We start from the raw sequence: 21,221 nt of genomic DNA, 5'->3' as shown, positions 1-21,221 counted from the left end.
GGGTTAAGGTCCCAATAGTTATTCGACAAAATAACTAAAGCGTCTAGAAAATCAACATAGATCACTTGTTTTGGAAAATCTACCTAATTCCACCCTGGCCAAGGATTTTAAATTGTGGGTTGACAAACCCGATCTCTACCACTCCGCTTGACAACTTACTTCATGAATGGAATATGCATGAACTAATGCATTATTTATTTTATTATTTATTTAATTCTGATATCATTCTTGTTTTGCTAATAACTCTACACCTCCTCACTATATTCAGGCCATCAAGCCAGTGATTCCTTGGTGCGTTAATTAACTTCACATAGATACTTGACACCTTCTTCACCATATACTGGCATTTTCACCTACTGAATTCCTTGGTGTACTGATTTCAATATCTCAACATCAGTTATTTGTATTATATCAGGATGTAGTTGATATCCAATTGGATGATATCTTTCTAGTCGTTGAACTTAAATGATTTAGAGAAATTATACATATTCGGATATGTATATGGATAAAAGAAAATCATCAAACTTATGTATATATCAGTGTAACATTATCACAAAAGGAAAAACATCAATCTTCTCATGGATTACGACAGACTTCAAGTAATTATTGTTGTTATATAACCACAAAAGGAAACGACAAACTTGGTAATGGAAAACGACAGACTTATGTTTAGTTCGGGTTTTATTTCCACATGCGAATACTAAAAGAAACCATGATCAGAACTGCCGACTCAAGGATTATATTCTGCATTCATAACATCAAAAGGAAAGTGTAATGGTTACATGAGTTAAATCAGATATCATACATGGCTCTCTGTCACCAAATTCTGAGACGAGCTTGCGCTTGAATAAATCCGTCAATCTTGCTCTGCAATCCGCAGTAGATGGTATTGATTCGAATTAAAACATGATATTATCTAAACAAGGTTCAGTCACTAAATGATGGCTAATAGGGAACTCAATTGCTAAGGAATTAGAGAAGCCAAAGGAGAGTGAATGAAAGAATGTCAATAGATGACTAAAGAAATTCATAATATAGAAGAAGCCTGTCTCTACGGCTACCTACAGTTACAAAATTCAATTTGAATGCCCTCAAATCAACTTAAGAGAAAAAATAAAGAAAGGAAGGAAAAGTAAGAAAGAAAGAAGATGAAAGATTTTTAAAATTAATATTATTTTATTATTGTTTTATTTTTTTAACTATGCTTAAGTGTACATAATGATAGGGTGGCATCATTGGATTATTAATTTATAATGTAATAGTGTCATCTTATTATTATTTACATATGATCATATTTGAGAAAGTAAAATAATAATTAAATAATATTTATATTTGATAATTCTTTAGAGGTAAGAATTTATGTTTATTTTATATTATTTATTATAATGTTCCACTTATAGCTCATGCAGTTCCACCATGAAATATGTTGCCAAGTCCTAGTAACCTTACCAAGATGGTTTTAGGTGAAACCTGTCGATTCTAATGACTGAACTATACCATTCCCTTCTAATGACCCTATCTCGCAATGCTTCCCCTCTCTTCAGTCTTCATCCTGTAATCATTCAAAACAACATTCTCGCCAAGACATCAATTCAAGATTTATAAATTGCTAATTCAAAATCATCAAGTAATTGTTAGGGATTTTATCAATGTCAGAATAACTAACTTTATATGCTCATCATATATGTACAACGGTTATAATTAACTAACTCAATTTCACATGATCGTGAATTAGATTGATACGACGGCTATAATTAACTAACTCACTTACATACGATAATTAAATCGATACAATGGTTCTAATTAACTAACTCAATTTCACATGATCATGAAGGAATAAACAACAGCTATAATTAACTAACTCAATTTCATATGAACATGAAGAAATAATTTGATTCAACGGCCATAATCCGTTTGAAATTTTAGGGAAAAATTTGGGATGTAACACAGACAAGGCAAAGTAAGAGAGAGCCACCACGTGTACAATTATGCTCTTGTAGATCTTCTTCGCCATGGGAGATTGTCCTTCCTTCAATCTATCCTTCAACTGTACCATGTTCACCATGCCGATATTGTTATCATTTATTCGCCTCACTTTCGAGAAGAAGGTGATCTTAGGTATCATGTCTTCCTTGTCCTTTTTGGTATTCATTCCCTTTGGGTTCTTACTTGTACTAACATCCACCATCCTAAACACTTATTTCTGCCCCTTTGTTCTAAATGATATGGACTACACTTATCAATCTCCAAATTTCTTTCTATCGATGAAATTTATCTTATTTCTACCTCTCCAAATACTATCTCTACACTTATCAATCTCCAAACTTCAATCCTAGAGGTGGGACTACCCCTTATTTCTGCCTCTTCGTTATCTTAGGATGGACTACACTTATATCTCCCAACTTCAATCCTAGAGTGGTCTAGCTTATTTCTGCTTCTCCAAATGTCCTATCATGAAATCTACACTTATATCTCCCAACTTCAGCCTATCAATGGAAATGATGAAGTGGTGGATGAAAAGTGCAAGAAGATAAGGGAAATGAACCAAGCAAGAACAAGGAATAAAATCTGTCTTTAAAACCAATCTTCACCTCAAAAGATAAACAAAAATCTTACCTTAAATCTGCCTTCTACCAATAATTGGGCCTCTTCAAATTCAGATCTAATCTCAGAAATTTCAGTCCTCCAAAATGTGATGCCCTAGCAAATGAATTGCTTGCAAAAATCTGCCCCTTTCATCAAATTTCAACCTCCTTGCCAAAATCGCCCAACTTGAAGGGAATCCACTACCCTAGGGCAGAAAAGTCTACTCCAAATCAAGATTTCGACCTCCTAAATTCGCCCACAATTGCAAAAAAAATCAAATCTCAAATCACCTTGCCTCTTCACCAAATAAAATCGCCATAGCTGGAGAAAAAAATCATTGCTCTTGGAGGAAAAATCAAACCCCAAAATCGTTGCCAATCTTGCCAAAATCAGATCCTCTCCTCGCAAATTCGCCCTAGGCAGAAATCACCCAGCCAAGGAAGAAAAATTCGTTGCCAAGAAGAAAAAATCAGACATCCAAAATTCGCTGCCAAGGCCAAATTCGCCACTTTAGAAGAAAATCGCTCAACCTCTAGCAAAGGAAGTGGAAAGAATGAAGAAAAAAGAGGGGGAATCCCCTTCTTATATCCTCCAACTGATCTCCAAAGTGGGTCGACCTGCCTAGAGGAAAATAAAATTTAAGTTAGACCTCCAAAGATGGCCCAATTTTTAATAAAACATGAAAATAACTAAGCCTCATAGTGAAATTGGCACTTTTAAATGCTAGTTTGATCGAGAATTGCAAAATAGAAACAAGGTAAGCCTAAGAGATGTCAAAATTTTCATTTAACAACATTTTGGCAATCAAAATATTATTAAAATTGAATCTAGCAAGCCAAAATCAATTTTCAATTTCAAATTACCAATTTCCTTTAACATTTCTAAAATCCTCTAGGCAAAATTTTAACCAAATTAATGAGATTTTGCAATTTAATCCAATTTTAATTTTGCACTACAATTTCAATTTTTTTTTTTTTTTTTTTTTTTTTAAATCCTTTTCCTAGCAATCGAAATTCAAACTCTAAATTCAATTTCACTATCAATATTTCTTTCATCGAAAAAATTCAAGATTTTCCAAAACGACCAAGTCCACAAATTCATTTTGAAAATGCTCAAGCTTATATAATTATATCAAATTTTCAAAAATCCATCTAAGTCCAAAATTTGCAAATTTGTCTTGCCAGACATTATTTTAACCATCGAAAAATGTTGTTGAATTCAGTTTGGCCTAAGGACAAAATTATATGTTCTAGAAAATCAAGTTCCACACCAGGTGAAAACAAACCAAATCCCCTCCTAGCCCGAAGGCATCTAAGGTGTAAAATCACTAATTCAAAAACCTTTGGACAATTCCAAATTTTGCTAAGGCAACCGAAAAATTCCCAACACCCACGAAAATTGCCAAGGCTTGCCCGAAAAAGGGGGTCCCCAAAAAAATTTGGGGCGATGGTGTGAAAATCTCACAACAATTGGCACAAATTACAGTCAAAGCTTCTAATTTTCTCTATCACAATTGCTTCCAATGAAAGCTTTGAATCCAATTGCTTCTTTTATTCACTTTTCTCCCAAATTCATACTAAACAATCAAAGTTATGCTTGCACAAATGTGGTAGAACTTTCTTGCATACAACAAAAGATAATTTTTATAATGAGGGGGCACTCCTTTATATAGGCACAGGAGTTGAGAAAAAGGTGGAGGAAAAAGTGGGAGCAACTCAACCAACTTTGACCTAGTCTAATTGAAAGAGAAAATATAGGGTAACATGCAAGACACATTACATCTTTTCATGTACATGCAACTCACATTACATGTAATTATACATGTAAGTCGTATTACGTATAATTACACATTTTCATGTAATACATTCTCTTCAAATACAAACATGAAAGAAGAAGAAAGACGGAAGAGAATTGAAACAATCCTAGGGATTGTCTTGAAAGGCCTTGTACTTGGCGATGCTACTCCGGATAATGATAGGATTGAGAGTTTCTGTATTTTGTGTCGCTACATTCACCTTGATAATCATGGTCTTAAGTCTTTTGATAACCTCTGACTCTCTTTGATGAATTGTCCGTTGTCATTTAAAATTTGATGTGATCAAGCTTTTCTCACTCAAGTTATCCTAAATTTTCCTTTGTAGATTAGCACAAATTGGAGTCTCTGACACTTTGAAAAGTTTCTCAATGATGTTCGGATGTAAACTTTGGAACAACTTTCCGACAAGCATCTGCAACTCTCTTTTTTCAAAGTAAAGTGCTTGGTGCATGGGAATGCGTGCAAATGGAGATTGTTGATTTCAAATGTGACATAGGGTTTTCAAGGCATTATTGCATGAAAAATGAGTACATGTAACGAGAGATGAGAGGTGAGATAAGATGTGAATGCGGATGGAGGATGCACTCCACATGTAAGCGCGGATGATGGATGAGATGGAAAGCATGGAAACATGTGGAAACATGTATTTGCTCATGAAGGTGCAAATGCATATGGAGGGATAAAAATGGAAAATGGAAAAGGGATAATGAGCTTTATAGTCACTTTTGGTGAAAAGGAGAAGTCAAAGTACATGAAAGATGAAAATGACATCTTTTTGACTTTCTAAAAAGTGACTTTTAATCAAAATCGGACCTTTTGGATACAATTACACGTAAGGCATTTCGTGTTATCGTGTCATGCGAATGAATGTAAAAAGTGAGATGAGTGAAAATGGAAACGGAAAATGAGATTACATGCATGTGCAGATGATGAATGAGATGGAAAACATGTAATCGCATTTGTTGAATGAGAGGTGAGGTGTTGTGACACGAAAATGGAATGTGGAATGTGATGATGCTTTTGCATGAAGTGAAACAACAATGACTTCTCCAAAGTGGAGAAAACCGGCAAACAAACACAAAACACGAAAACACAAAGAAAAATGTACCTTTGGAAAGTGACTCAAACATGCCAAAATGCAAAACACTTCAACACTCAAATTTGAAATTGGAACTTGGGAAAGAACCAAAAACATGAAAATAAACAAAAACTTCATTTTTAAAGGAAAAATGCACTTTCCATGGCATGGATTTCAACAAGTGGAAATCATCAAGCAATTATGTGCATAAAATCAGCAAGCTAAGTACAAATTAAATAGCAAGAAAGAAAAAGTCCACTTACATGAAGATTAAGTGCCAAAAGTGAAGGAGAAAGATGCTCCAATGTTGAAAAATTCTCCAAAAACATCTAAATCATTCAAACTTTTACAAATTCAAATGGGAAAGGGTAACAAACAAAGAATAGTTTAAAAGAAGCCAAAATGTGCCCTAAGATTGCTCCAAGATCCAACATTTTTGGGATGCATATGCAGGGGATGTTTTTGGTGAAAAACATTTTTCACCAAGATACAAGACAAAATCGATTTGGTGTTTAAACACCAAAATATGCATCAACATACAATGTAACTCCCAATAAAGACAAATCGATTTGTATCGGAGCAAAAATATTGATAAAAAATGGAGTTATTTGCTTATTTCTTCAAAAACGTGCCCTAGATTTGAGCTTCAACTAACGTTTTTGGCCATGTTGATCCATTTTTGATGTAAGGAAAATCATTGCCAAGTAAAAATGCCTCCAACAGAGAAAATCCCATGCAAATCCATCAAGAAAATCTCTCTCTATGATCAAAATCAGGTTCTTGGATGGCAAAGACACGCATTTCTTCAAAATTGGACTTTTTGAAGGGCAATGCATATATTAAAACATTTTCCAAGTTAAAATTGGACCTTTTTGGGTCAATAGCATGTTTTAAAATGTGCAAATAGGGCAAATCAAACCTTTTTGGGCCAATGACATTTTAAAATGTGCAAGCAATCAAAATCGGACCTTTTGGAAGGGAATGCACATTTTAAGTTACATCTCACATTTTGGATGCAAAGACATAAAAACTTATCTTTTGATGCAATGACATCAAAAAGGTCCACTTATGATAACCTTTTGATGTAATGACATCAAACAAGTCCACCAAGTTGAACTTTATATGCAATGACATGTAAAATGTCCACTTTTGATGGATTTTACATGTAATTGTATATAAAATGTCCACTTTTGATAACTTAAAGTCATTTAATCCACTGAATTTTATTAAAATGTTACTAAATGGGTCATAAACAATATTTATATATCATATTTAAAAATACAACATATAAACATCACTTAAAAAGTAATATTTAAATTAGCATTTGATTTAAAAATAAAAAATTAAATTGGAACTATATAGTTATATAGTCACTTTAAGTGAAAAATCAAAAAGTAACTCAACTTAAAATTATAATAATAAGTGCACTATAGTCACTTTATATGAAAAATTTGAAGTAACTTAAAAACATAACAAAAAGTGAATTTAAGTTATATTTATCAAAAAGTGGAAGTCAAATTAAAAATATCACATCATATTTTTAATTCGTGTTGTTGCCCCTGATGGAGCCCTAAAATTCAAAATTTTAGACATCCATTTGAGCATATTTCATGAGTATTAGCATCCATGATTAAATTTATGAAGATGTATATTCTTGCTCCCTTCTGATGTTAAAGACTTAAGAGAGAAGTCAAAATATTGCGAGCCGAGAATGAGCATGTGAATGCAGTCCATTTCAGCGATGCATTTGAAGATGATGATGATTATGTTTACATGGTGATGGAGTTATGTAAAGATGGAGAGCTCCTTGGTCAAATACTAAAGTCAAAAGCATATAGTCACTAAAAAGCATTAGATTAATGTTATAGGATTCTATGACCACGTGAGAAACGATAATTGTATTACTGCTGAAGCCATATTGATATAAGACATCATTAGATTTATAATAAGGATCAGATCAAGAACGTGTTCATAAAGATAGAACTAATAGTCTAGAAAACCAAAGGATGCCAGAGAAAGTCATTTTGATGGATGTCTCGCTATATATAGCAGAAATGAAAATATACTACCATCTGCTTCAGTATTCTTTCAGTATTCTAGAAATCATCAAGAGTATTGAGGAATCTATTTTGCTACATACACCTTGCTTATTCTAAAGGAGAAAGGGGATAAGAGATGCTTGTTCATTTCTAATACAAGTCATCAAGTCTACAATGGAAAGCCTCCAAATCACCTTCATATATCACTGGTTGATGTATTCATCGAAGCTAGATTTGACTAGGTGAGAAAAGACATTGGATTTCTAAAACTGGAGGTTCATGCTTTGAGTTCCAAACAGCTCAACAAAAAATCAACTATTACCGTTGTTTAAACTACAACTTGTACTGCTACACAACAATGTGAAGCCTCAATTCAAACACTCCATTCTCTCTGTCTGCAGAAGTCGTTTAGAGAGCAACTTCTTCAAAATAGGGAACTCTGCAAGAATGGTGGTGTACTTTCCTTGGCCATGTCAGTACTGAAGTTGAAAGTAACATTGAATTTTATAGTTGCAACATATGTCATTGCCTCAATGTCTCGTTTAAAATCCAAAGTTCTATCAATGTTGCTCGAACTGTGTGAGTCAAAAAATTGCTCATATTTGGATAAAGTTGCTAATTCTCCAAGGAGCATGCACTTGGCACTCTCACTAGTATCTGAGGTCCTTGATTTGTTAAAAATTACCTTGCAAAAAGAACCAAAACCATTTAAGGTATACACAGGCAATGATAGCCCTAAGGGTTACATTCTCCTAAACTCAATGTGACTTGTTGATAACTTGTCAAATAACACAAACTTTCAAGCTTTGGTCATTAATAATATTACTGGAGACCTACTTCAAGTATTACCCCTAGAAAAAAAATTCTCGTGTTGGTGTACGGTAGACTTGCCAGAATCAGAGAAAGATGTTATTCTTACGTATGATCCTTTCCACGCTGCTAGGGCAGTTATGGTATTGTCTACAAGTGCAGCGATCTGTGGTCTTTCAACTTCAGTACCTCTGACAACAGAACCAAACAAGGCAATCAGTGGGTGTGCTTTGAGATTGAATTGCATCCCTCCTGCTATTTATGCTCAACAAAGGACAGCATCAATGGTGAACATACTTGCAAATCTACATTGTTACGTGCCAGGCGTTTGTAAAGAAGAAGTGAAGAATCAGTTCTTCAATAGATTTCTTGATTGCTTGGTTATGCAGCATCTTAATCAATCTAGTGAATACTTTTGTGGCTCTGAAGCACAGACAACTGTTCAAATATGCAAAAATCTCTACACATTACGGAAGCATGCAATATTATTAATCCCTAATTTACATTTGGAAGATGTGGAGGTTCTTAGCAAGTTCCTTGAACAATTGCATACTACAGTATGTCAGGAACAATCAATTCCTCAGAAGCCTTATTACTGTAGCAAGAATATTATTTGTCCTAAATTTAGTAAGAAGCAAACACAAGATGGAATTTTAGAAGCTTGCACACCCAGTGGGAGAAGACAGGAACCAATACCCGAGGTCAAGGAAGAAAGATAATAATGCGTTGATGGAAAACTTTAGACATTTTATCATGCTGCCCAAATATTGTGTGCATAAGTTCATTCTTCATCTGGTTGAAGCTACAGTGATTCAGAACATTCGAAGAATATGAATATGGAATTGTCTGCTCATCGAAGGGCTTCCAAAATCACAATGGTTCGATGTCAAGATTTAAACGCAGGCCAAGTCTTTCATTTTGGTTTGATAGTAACTGCTCCTTTGTGTTTGTTGCAGGATATCAAGCAGATGAAGTAGCACACAATTTTTCAAGTACCATGCACATCTGGAATAAAGGGATTTGAGCATATCACTTGGATGAACGGCAGTATCAAACAACATAAAAATTAGTATCTGGATATCACTTAAAGTCCTTAAATATCAAACACCACACCCGTTCCATGATCGAGGGTTCAAATAAGAGGGATGTGCAGATATCTCATGTGTCAAAGAAGAGGAGTATTGTCCAAAGTTGAAGAATTCCAATATTTAAACTTTTCAAATCAACTTTGTCATCACTAAGATATACAAGGCCTAAAAATTACTAAACCACCAATTGTTTTAATCAGGATTATATTAAAAATTTATATTGGTGATTATTTGTCATAAAGGGGTGCAATGTTTTATGGACACCCTTCAAAATGTATAAATATAGGCCATTGGAAAAAGGGGAAGACAATTCATATTTTATTTTAAAAAATTTATATACTATGATGCGCTTATGATGTATTATATTTTCTAATTGGTAAAGCAATGAGTGATTGAACAAAGCTCCTAGATTTTGGATTACAGAGCAAATTTATATGTGATTCTAGAATTAAAATTCGCAATAGATTGATCATCTGTAAGGAGTGTCTTTATTGTGATTTCGCAATAGATTGATCATCTGTAAGGAGTGTCTTTATTGTGATTTATTTCTGGCATAATTATTTATTTTATATTTCGGGGTTTTAAATTATTATTAAGTTGTGTCCTTTATAAATATTTTAACTTATTTTCTATAAATATTTTAAAATTCGGATAAGTGGACTGAGTCATTATTGCATTTTAAACTTGATAAACACAGATATTGTGAAATATTTTATTGTTTTCGTATTTATGTCTAATTTGCCTCCGCAGGAGTTAAAGTGCATCCTAGACTAGTTTAGAATTGCATTCATATAACTGATCCGTCGCATCTAAATTGTTAAAATTATTTATAGTTTAAATACATTGAACTTTATAAAGTTGTACATTTCAACTTATAATATTGATTCTAATTGCCCATTTAATTAAGCACTAATCTTTTACTCCCGATTCATAATCCATATGCTGGCAACTGTTTCATTTCTTTCCATTGAAGAATTAATATATTCATTTATTGCATTCATTTTTTATTTAAAAACATTATCACATTTGTTCATACGATTATTTACTTTTATTCTTAATTTGTAATTTGCAATCTTAAAGCTTTCTATAATTTTTGCCATTTTGAAAGCTTTCATCGCATTCACATTCTAATTGATCTGCTATAAGTGTCTTGGAGCTAAGTGTTTCGTCCAGGATCAAGTACACCCGCCTTGGTTTTGCAAAGCCAGAAGCGTAGGGGATTTGGATCACATCAATCAATACCGTCAAGTTGGCCTTAACTGGTTGGATATCCCAACATCAAGTAGACAAGACCCATAGGATCCCAATCTATGGTTTTGGGAACCAACAGCACCAAAAAGGTCAAGTTTTGAGGTACTAAAACAAGCATATCTCTTGATTGACAACTCCAATTGAGCTCTAGGTTAGACCGAATCGAAGGGAAAAGCGAAAGCCATGACATGAGAAAAACCAAAGGACTTAAAACCAACAAATACAAAACTCAAAAGAAAAGAAAATGACAATGAAGGCTTCAAAAATCAAGCATAGGCTCGATAGAAAGCAAAATGAAAAAGACTTGATGAAAGCCTTCAGTAAAATAATTTGATTTACAAATTGAAATTGATTGATTGATCAACATTAAGCAATTGCATATCAAATTCAACTTACTGAGACGCGAAACTAGTTTGAAAAAGTTTCGTGTTACCAACATTTTGTCGTGACAAAATGCAGGACAATAGGTATCTTAAGATATATTTGACTACCATTAGATGCATCTTCTTTGGTTCACACATGAACTAACTTAAGGTATTAGTAGCATAACATATATCAGGACGAGTGTTCACCAAATACATTAAAGATCCAATAATCTGCCTATAGTAAGTAGGATCAATAGACTCAGATTCGATCATATCATCCTTCAACTTATGTAAGTTGACTTTCATAGGAGTAGTAATTGGTTTACAATCCATCATTCCAAATTTTGTCAAAATATCAATAGTGTATTTTCCCTAATTTAGGAAAATGTTGTTCCCTTTTTGCCAGACTTCTAGTCCTAGGAAGTAGTGGAGAAGACCTAGATCTTTTATATCAAACTCTGTTGTTAGTTCTTGTTTGCACTTGCTTATAAGATGTTCTTCACCTGTAATTAACAAATCACCAACATATAACACAAGAATAATCATGTCATCACCATTTATTTTGAAGTATATGTTTGGATCAGCTTCGTTCTTAGAATACCCTAACTTTGTTAGATAGTTGTCTATTCTTTCATACCATGTCTTGGGTGCCCGTTTAAGGCCATATAGTGCCTTCTTTAATTTACACATGTGGGAATTTTTGCCATGAGTGATGAACCCTTCTAGTTGCTCAATATAAACTTCTTCAATTTCACCATTTAAGAATGTTGTTTTAACATCAATTTGATGAACTTTCCATTCTTTGGACGTTGCAATTGCTAAGATAGTCCTAACAAATCTGTACCTAGCAACTGGAGCAAAACTTTCTTCACAATCAATTCCTTCCTTCTATGAGAACCCGCGTGCCACAAATTTGGCTTTGTATTTTTCAATGCTGTCGTCAGGTGCATGTTTGATTTTGTATAGCCACTTAGAAGAGACAACTGATTTGTTCTTAGGTCTGGGTACAACATCCCACACATCATTTTTTAATATTGATTGATATTCTTCAATCATTGCTTCTTTCTAAGGTTTGCTTGATAAAGCTTCTTCAACATTTGAAGGTTCTAATTTGATAAGCCTAGTTAATAGTGTCGCATAAGATGACTGATTTCTTGTTCTCTTGCTTTCTCTATTTCTTCATCAAGTTCAACATGATTCTTTTCTATCATTTTTCTAGCCCAAAGTGGCCTCTTTTTATTATTAGAATTTTCAATATTCTCTAAATTTGAAATAGTAGGTGAAGGAGGTTCACTATCATTCTCCCTCTTATTTTCTACTGGGTGATCTTCCTCCAGTTTAGTAGTAGGTTTTGTATATGGTTCATCAATGTTCTTAGAAAGATTGAAGGCAATGTCTTCTTCAAAGTTTACATCTCTACTGATCTCAATTGTTCTTTGACCCAAAACATAGATCCTGTAACCTTTCGTTGTTTCACTATATCCAATGAGTATTCCCTTGTTTCCACATGGTTCTAATTTTGTTCTTTCTCTTTAAGGAACATGAATATAAACAGGACACCCAAATATTCTTAGGCGACTTAGATCTAGTTTTCTAATATTGAGTGAGGATATCTATTTTGAATATAAAGTGTAGTATTAGAAGCTTAAGCCCAAAAAGAAGTATGAAGATTTTGATCATGCATCATTGCCTTGGCAGATTAAATAATTGATCTATTTTTCATTCTACAACTCCATTCTGTTGAGGATTATATTGTACAGAAAACTCCCTCTTAATCCCAACAGAAATGCAAAAATCTTTGAAAATTTTCGAGATGTATTCCTTCATTGTCTGATCTTTGTGTTTTTATTTTTTGACCAAACTAGTTTTCAACTAGTGCTTTGAATTCTTTGAATTTAGATAATACTTCGATTGATTCCTTTTGTTTGAGAAAGTATATCCAAGTTCTTCTAGAATAGTCATCAATAAAAATCACATAATAGAGGCACCCATTTAGGGAAGGTACAGGCATAGAACCCATTTTGATTTGTGTATGCTTTTAGGAAAGGATTTCTTAGTGTTCTTGCTTAGGGAACATCCTTTACAGATGCCTAAGTTATCAGTTTTGAGACTAGGTAACCCTTTTACAATTTTCCCTATTGATGACAATGCACGGAAATGAAGGTGAGCTAGTCTCCTATGCCAAATTTCAGTTGAATTTGATGTTTCATGACTTAGGGCTAAATTTTGTTGATTACAAAGTTTATATAAAATTCCATCTCTAAATCCAATAGATATAGCTTTCTTGATGTTGGAGTTCTTTGGCCAAGGTAGAACTCTATCCTCTTGAAAGGTGATTTTGTATCCTTGATCAACAAGACCGGAGATAGAGACCAAATTTCTTTTTATACCAAGTGCAAATAAAATATTTTTAAGTTGGAGAGTAATACCTAATTTAGATAAATTGAACATCATCCAATACCTTTAACCAGATGCATAGAATTGTCTCTAATGGTTAATTCTTCAAAGGAGTATTTTTTTTTAAGCTTTCGAATTTGTCTCTAAAGCCTCTAGTATGATGAGATACTCCACTTTCTATAATCCATGTGTTTTTGTTTGAGTTTAGTTCACTTGAGAGAGCTAAATAGAATGCAAGATTTTCTTCTTTTTCCTCTTTCTCTTATTTGATTTCTGCTAGGGCTGCTTGAATTTTCTTTCATCCAGGGCAGAAGTTGTGAGTGTGACCCAATTTGTCACGTTTGAAACATTGTACTTTTGACCAATCTCATTTCTTATATGATTTGTTGAATTCCTTCCAATTACATTTGAATTTACCTTTCTTTTCTTTATTGTTCGTATTAGCATGAAGAGCTTGAATATCTCCCTCTTGATTTATACTGATTCCTATGGAAATTAATTTTTGTTCTTCTTGAGTGCATTCATTTTTGACTAATTCAAATTTAGGAAAGTCAGGACGGGAGCTTAGACCACGAATAAAGGTTTCCCAAGATAGTGAAAGTTCTTTTAAAGCTATGATGTTAGGTTCTTCGGCATCAACTTGACTTCCAATTGTTGCAAGTTGATCTTTTAACTTGGAGATTCTTAGAAAATAGGACATAATTGACTCCCCATTGTTCATTTTTATATATAGAAGATCTTTCTTTAAAGTTGGCAGTCTACTAGTATTGTTGATTTCAAAAGTGTTCTCAATAGTAGAGAACATCTCGAAGGCAGTTTTACGACTGGATATAGATGGAAGAATATGATCCTTCACCGAGTCTATAATAGTTTTCATGGCTTTGTTGTTGTGCCTCTTCTATGTCATTTTATATGGATCATTTTCAATTATTCATTTGTTTGATTCTATGTACTCTTCTAACTCCATTTCTCTTGATACTATCACGACTCAAATTTTCCATGATGAAAAATTTGATGCTCCCTCAAGTCTATCCTCCAATCTTACATCATTAACCATTTTGAATTTGAAAATAAAATTCTAATATAGATAAATCTGAGATTTTAATTTTAATTCTGAAGAATAGAAGTCTCTATCAAGATGGCTCTGATACCAAGTAAAATCAGGATCTCTGATAGACAACTATTATTACAGACTGAACTGGTTCAGATTTACTTACCAATCTAATAGTATATATTAATATATACTATGCTGTTTCTGATTGTGCAGACCTTTGATACTGGGCAGAAATAGATAATGGACGAACTCGGATTGACTGATATCTTTTGTTTGCAGAAGAGAGCGATTGCAGAGTCTGAGATGCCTTGTGAATGATATCAGACTGAATCGATCACTCCATGTTAAATATCCAAAGTGTCATGTCCCCGTAGAGACATGACTACGTGTAGGGTCATGTCCCTACGTGGACATAATATTCAACCATAATGCAATCGATAACCATTCGGAGGAGTAACTAATACATTCAGATTGTCTCTTCTTAAGATAAGAGCCCGCTTAGGTAAGAAATGTCAATTATATATATATAATTCTTATTAAGAATATAACATATAAAACAAATGTTCATGTTAAATCATGAATACAAATACTCAATATAATGAGTACATCACTTCGACTGATGTTATACTTCAATAGTTGTTACATAGAAGGGGATTTCTAAACAAGATAAACTATACATATACCCAAGAAACAGTTGTGGTTTCCAGTGTTAAGAGCATTATAGATAAACTTTGATGGTTTTTCCAAGTTAGGATTCTTATAAATAAAAGAGATGGAAACACAGAAAAGAAATGTGAAATACATGTTATTCTTCAATACATCTTCAAGCTCTTAGACATGTACATTACCTCTATCCTCAAGGTTTGGCACTAGTGATGAATCATTCATTTGTCGGAAATAAAAAACATACCCTACAAGAAAGCAACTCCACTATGCACTCTTCACATGTAGTGGTTACTTGAAGATCTAGTACAGGGGCCACTTCAAATTTCAAGAATTTCATTTTTGGCAAGGTACACCTGAAAGCAACATTGATATAACATACTGTAAATGAAACAGAAAAATGGAACAAAAAAAAAATAATATCATAGGATTAGTTAGGACAGATATTAGGACTGTATAACATCTATAAAACTTGAAATTATATATCAATACAGATTAGAATGCTGAGGATGTTGCATTAAATTAAGAATTAGAGATTGAACTAGAAGAATGAAATCAACTTGTATCTGCTTCTTCTGTTGAAATAATGCATTTACCCATCTATGATTTCTTCAATATTGTTTCAGCTTGTCGATCCCAGCAAACCCCAAAAGCTACCATAAGTTGGAAGCACGAAAGGGAGACTATCTTACAATTTCATTGGCAAAGATATTTGTAGATTTTCATTAAACAATCTAAACATTTCAATGGATGACCACAACACATCTTTTAGAATTTCAAAGATCAATGAATGCAATGGCAGCTTAATTAACCTTCCAGGTATTAGAAAAGTTTAGAATCTTTTTCTATTTTAGCTAGGTTTTCAGATTCTTCTGTTAATGGTCATTTAAGTGTTCTGTTTATTATTTAATTGTAGTCTTCTATATTTAGAAGACTTTAGCTTTAGTTTGAAGCTCTTGTAAATTGATATATGTACCCATTGAATCCATTATTTCAAATATGCAATTTTGAATTATTTCATGAGATCAGAGCAGGAGTCAGTCTGGGTATGACTCCCTTGCGAGAGAGCCCAAGATTATACAAAAGTTGTTGAAGGGTTTTGTCTTTGAAAGAATCATGCACAAAGGATGGTTGTTTTTTCTATAATTGGTGTGAGTGTTTTATGGCCTGAGGCTTTGTTTAGGTCACAGTTTTGACCATGTACTTGCAACTGTCTACAACCCACATTTTCTCTGCATGTTCGATGGCATTTTTCTTTTGACTCACAATTTTACTACTACTTGTTGAGAATTATAGATGCGATAGAGATCTTTATCTTTGTTTTAGGAATATGGTTGTTATAACTGTTATGGTCACCTTCAGCTGAAGAGGACACTTGTGATAATAATTGATATAATTTAGAGACGTGCCGTGCGACATGCGTTGAGGCATGCTTATGGAAATAAGTATTTGGAAATTGAAGAGACCTTCATTTGTAATGTGAATAGTCGCTCTATTTGTTATATATATATCGCATCAAGCAAAAAACATTGTACACTTGAACATTCTATGATCAATAAAAATGATATTTTTGGTTGCGTGGCTGGGTTTTTTCCCTTCATCTAGAAGGGTTTTCCTAGGATTATTATGTGTCTCTTGTATCTATCTTGCATCTATTTTGTTCTTCCCTATTGCTGTTTATCTTTATTTCTAGCTTAACTTAACATGGTATCAAAGCAAGATTAGATAACAACATTTGAGGGTTCATATTTGCAGGATAATAATTTAGTGTTGAGACCTAGCTTTGTGTATCAACTATTTCTCTTGCAATATTGGTTGAAAGTTGATTAGCATATCTTATTCAGCTTTATTGGTTTTTATTGTGAAGTTAAGTGTGGTTGTTGTTGTTAATATTTTTATTATTTCATTGTAATATCTTATGGGATCAAAGTTGCAGTAACATGGTCATGGAAGAAGAGCACACTTTTATAGGAAAATGGGATGTTCGCTCTACAATTGCATCCTCGTCACATTTATATGGACTAGAAAATATGGATAGGAATGGTAATGCTCCTCGTCATTTGATGTTTAGTTTTGGAAATCCTGTGAATTGTCGATTTAATTAGATGAAGCTTAGTCCTCGAAGACCTAGATCATCATCAATTAGTTCTATACAACCAAATTTTGATCTGTTATCTCTTGAAGGAAGCACATCCTTGCTACCAAGTTAAAGAGCCTCCTTTGGAGGCCAAGTTTCAATAGCCCCATAAATTCATGCAAAATGAAATCTAGTAGTGGGAAAGCATTCATGAGATGATTTGTGATCTGATTCCTCATTCCAGTCCTTAGAAAAGATGAGATTGAGGGGTTTGATAGAAAGACCTTCCCAACTCAGTCACTTTGAAGTTCAAATTGAGCTGAACAGTTGTGTGATGGTGATCGTACATATCTCTAATGGCTCCTATTGTAGCTGGTTTTTTCTCCTCATCTGTTGGAATTGAAAGCTAGTACGACATTGTGGCCAGATATTGATTTGAAGGCTAGTATTTTTTAAAACTAGTTTGGCATAGGTTCTATCTTTGTTTAAGGAGAGATTAAGAGACAGAAGCACGAGGATAGCTAAGGAGAATTTGCATGGGTGATAATGAAGGCTAGAGAGGACAATCGTTGCAGATTATGTGGAACGTCATTGCGTTGTTTCCATCCTTTTTAGTAGTGTCATTTATGATGGTTCCTAGTTGATTTTGATCTAATCTTGTATTTTTGTAACTAACATTTTGTATTTTTTTAACTGACATCTATTAAATGATCATGTGTCTCTTCAGTTGGTGTAATAGTTATTGAAGCGTTGTAGTTCGCACAAACAAGACAAACAAAAAGGAAGAAAAATGTAGTCGATCATGGCTATCATAATGGGTTGTATGGTGTGTCCCCACTGATGATTACTCCTACAAGGGAATTAGCGTATCAGCCGACGACTTCCCACTTCTCCATGTTGCACAGTGGTCATGGGTGGGATGAAGTTGATCATTCAAACCCTGATGGAGCGACCCCATGTTCTCTTTGTCACATCGAGACTTTTGAAGTCTCTATTTACGGAAAATCCTTACTTCTATAATAGAGCCTTCCTTGGCTATCTTTTACTTTCTCTTATCATCATTATTTTCTCATGGAGCATTGGAAGATATTGTCAATGGATTTTTATCGTGAGGAATAATTGTTTCTGTTGTTCTAGGTGTATTTTGGTGTTGTGTGTGGAGCATTGGAGTTTCAAGAAATTTTAGATGATATTTTGCTAGATCAATTGAATGACCTCCTAAAGCATCCTATGTTTTTGTGATCTGAGCCCAACAAGAGATGATTAGATTATCTCTTGCAACTTAGATTGTATCTTACTCAAGCTGTTAAAAGGTAAGTGTTACCATAGTATCTATCAATTGTGTACTATTTTGCACATACGATCATTGCAAGAGATTTTTGTAGACTTTGGTTCATGGATTTGTTGAGATTCCTATTGTGTTTCTATTGACATGGTTACTATTGTGTTTGACTTGGTTTATATCATGATTGTGATGATTATTATGGCGTTGAGAATGAGCCCAAGTCAAATAATACTTGCCATGAAGTAAGATGTTTTTTAGAGGCACTTCTATCATTAGACAGATGTTCCTTCCTTGCTTTGATCTTTCATTATTGAAGGGGCAGTATCCAAGTTTGCCAGTACCATAGCTTTCTCAACAAAGGTTGAAACCTCAACGCTATGTGATGGAACTCTAAATATTGGCAAGTTTAGAGTCCCAAATACCTATGTCATAGGGTTCAACAAACATCATGAAGTTCAAAATCCGTCGAATATTCAAGGGTCAAAAAAAAATTCAATCAAATTCACTAACAAATTCACCTTCAATAAACGCATTGATCTTCCATAAAAAACTATTTTCATCGGGCACTTTTACTTGAATTTAATTATAAAAGAAACTGCAATGTTTGACTTGGGCTAGTTGAAAAATGTTGTTATTTATCATATATCACGTGATATCACCTGATGCCTATCATTTGGTTGAGCAATTTGGTCACTCAAACACCCAGCCTCACATTAATGGATTTCACGCAATAATATGGACTAGTCAAAAATCACCAAAATCCTACGCAATGGGAAATAAAGCAATGCGAGAATAACATTAGGCTTCTGATTTGAGGATGTTAAGGTCATGGATCTTCTGCAAATGTTTACATTTCTATATATGATTCTATTTGGGTAGATTGTTAGAAGAACAGACTTATAGATTTCGGTGTGTCTTCTAATCTGCAACCTAGCCCTCCCTTATACCTAACTCAAGGGGCATGTTCATTGAATGGACATGTCCCTCTCTAGGTTGGCCTATTTAACAACATAATTGTTTCCTCAAGATTGGTGCCCATTCCAAGAGTTACTAATAGTTAGTAACTAACTAACCACATTAGCAAATAAGAAGGCTTACAAAAGCCACAAGGAAAATGCCGATCTGTCTAGAGGGGACAATATGTTCTGGTGACCAATACTTATGGGAACTCATGCATCCAGATCAGACTGATCTGAAAATCAGAACACTTGTCTTGTCAAAGTTACAAGGAACTAACACTCCCTCTTAACTTGATAAGTGATAGAGACATATCTAGCAACATCAATAGAGATGACTAAGCATAGATATACACTCTATACCTTTCTGAATTTCAAGCATGATGTATCATTATACAAATGATACCTGAAACACATCATATTACAAATCTTGTAATATAAGTTATCACCGGAGCTTGTGATCAAATCACTAAGCATCGTTCGTAATACAAACTATCAAATCACCTAGGCTTGTGACAAAGGGTGTTTGATAAGGCTTGTGATATGAAGTATTACCTGAGCTTGTCATAATAGTATTACATAGAATACAATACTAAGGATAAAGACTAGAGAATAATTAAATTCTCCCTTTACCCAAGTTGTGACGTCTGGAGTTTTTTTTTTACAAATGTCACTGTCACAACATGATCTTGATTTTGTCCAAGATCTAGATTCTACCAACAATCCATTACTAGAATGCCTTACACAGGATTAATACGGAGAATAATTAAATTCTTCCTTTATCCAAGTTGTGACTCATAGGCACACAACATGATCCTAAATTTAAGATCTGCCAGTACACTGGATAAAATTCAGAGAATAATTAAATTCTTCCTTTTATCCAAATTGTGATTCATAGACATAGAAATCCTCCATCACAACATGATCTTAAATTCATCCAAATCTGCCAGTAGTTCTCTTACTGGTCAGAACATTATCTCAGAGATCGTCACCTCTTAAATAACAAGCACAAATGGTGAAGCCCCATAACAGTCAATATCCTAACAATAATATAAATTATCATAAGAATATAAAACAATTCAATCATACTTGGATCTTTCCTGAGATGATCACTCTCAGAGAGGTTTGATAAGAATACTTGCTTTCTAATTTCTAGTACTTAAGGATAAAGTCTAGAGAATAATTAAATTCTTTCTTTATCCAAGTTGTGATTCATAGACATTGAAATGTCTCTTTCACAACACAATCTTGAATCTATTCAAGATTTGCCTATAGTCCTCTACTGATTTAAAACACCATAAAATCATTTGCTATCACTGCAAATTCGTGTTGGAGGATTGTTTTCTATTATTGCAAACTGATGCTGCAAGACTGTTTGCTAAGAAATGTTTCCACACCATGATGTTTATAAAGGTAGGCCCATCAGATGGTTGCTCATTTTAGATTTTCTAGACTCCTACTGGATATCAAATCTTTTGAGCTCCTTATTCAAGGTTGCCTTGATGAGATGTCAGACTCCCTCTAAATCCAAAATTCTTTCCTACAAGAACATTCTTCAGAAAAAAAATCAAGGCATATACCCTTCTTATAAAAAATACAAATGAAAGATATTATAGACATAAGGTAAAAGAAGAGCTCAAGTACAATAGATACATATCTTTTCATCATAAGCTTGATGAAAGCTTTTGTATTTTATGAGTATACACCATCTTGCCATGGTACACTCAGTCTGGGTTTGTATAACCTAGATCCTAGG

General features: G+C 33.7%; 1 protein-coding gene and 1 pseudogene across 1 annotated transcript in view; one reads left to right on the top strand and one right to left on the bottom strand.

The window, feature by feature from the left end:
* LOC149572890 (nodulin homeobox-like) overlaps nt 1-9,147 on the top strand; it is a 36,030-nt pseudogene extending 26,883 nt beyond the window's left edge.
* LOC149572888 (DUF1997 family protein, putative (DUF1997)) overlaps nt 1-21,221 on the bottom strand; it is a 145,477-nt gene that overhangs the window by 57,959 nt on the left and 66,297 nt on the right. The window contains exon 4 of the mRNA XM_089813993.1: nt 15,395-15,503. Within this exon, the coding sequence (XP_089670119.1) occupies nt 15,395-15,503 (109 nt within the window). The remainder of the gene's footprint in view (nt 1-15,394; nt 15,504-21,221) is intronic.

The sequence above is a fragment of the Cupressus sempervirens genome, chromosome 2 (genome assembly GCF_028749045.1).
Source record: "Cupressus sempervirens isolate cs-2001-9-10 chromosome 2, ASM2874904v1, whole genome shotgun sequence".
Lineage (NCBI taxonomy): Eukaryota > Viridiplantae > Streptophyta > Pinopsida > Cupressales > Cupressaceae > Cupressus > Cupressus sempervirens.
The sequence above is the reverse complement of the archived record's forward strand: the minus strand, read 5'-3'. Positions and strand labels throughout refer to the sequence as shown.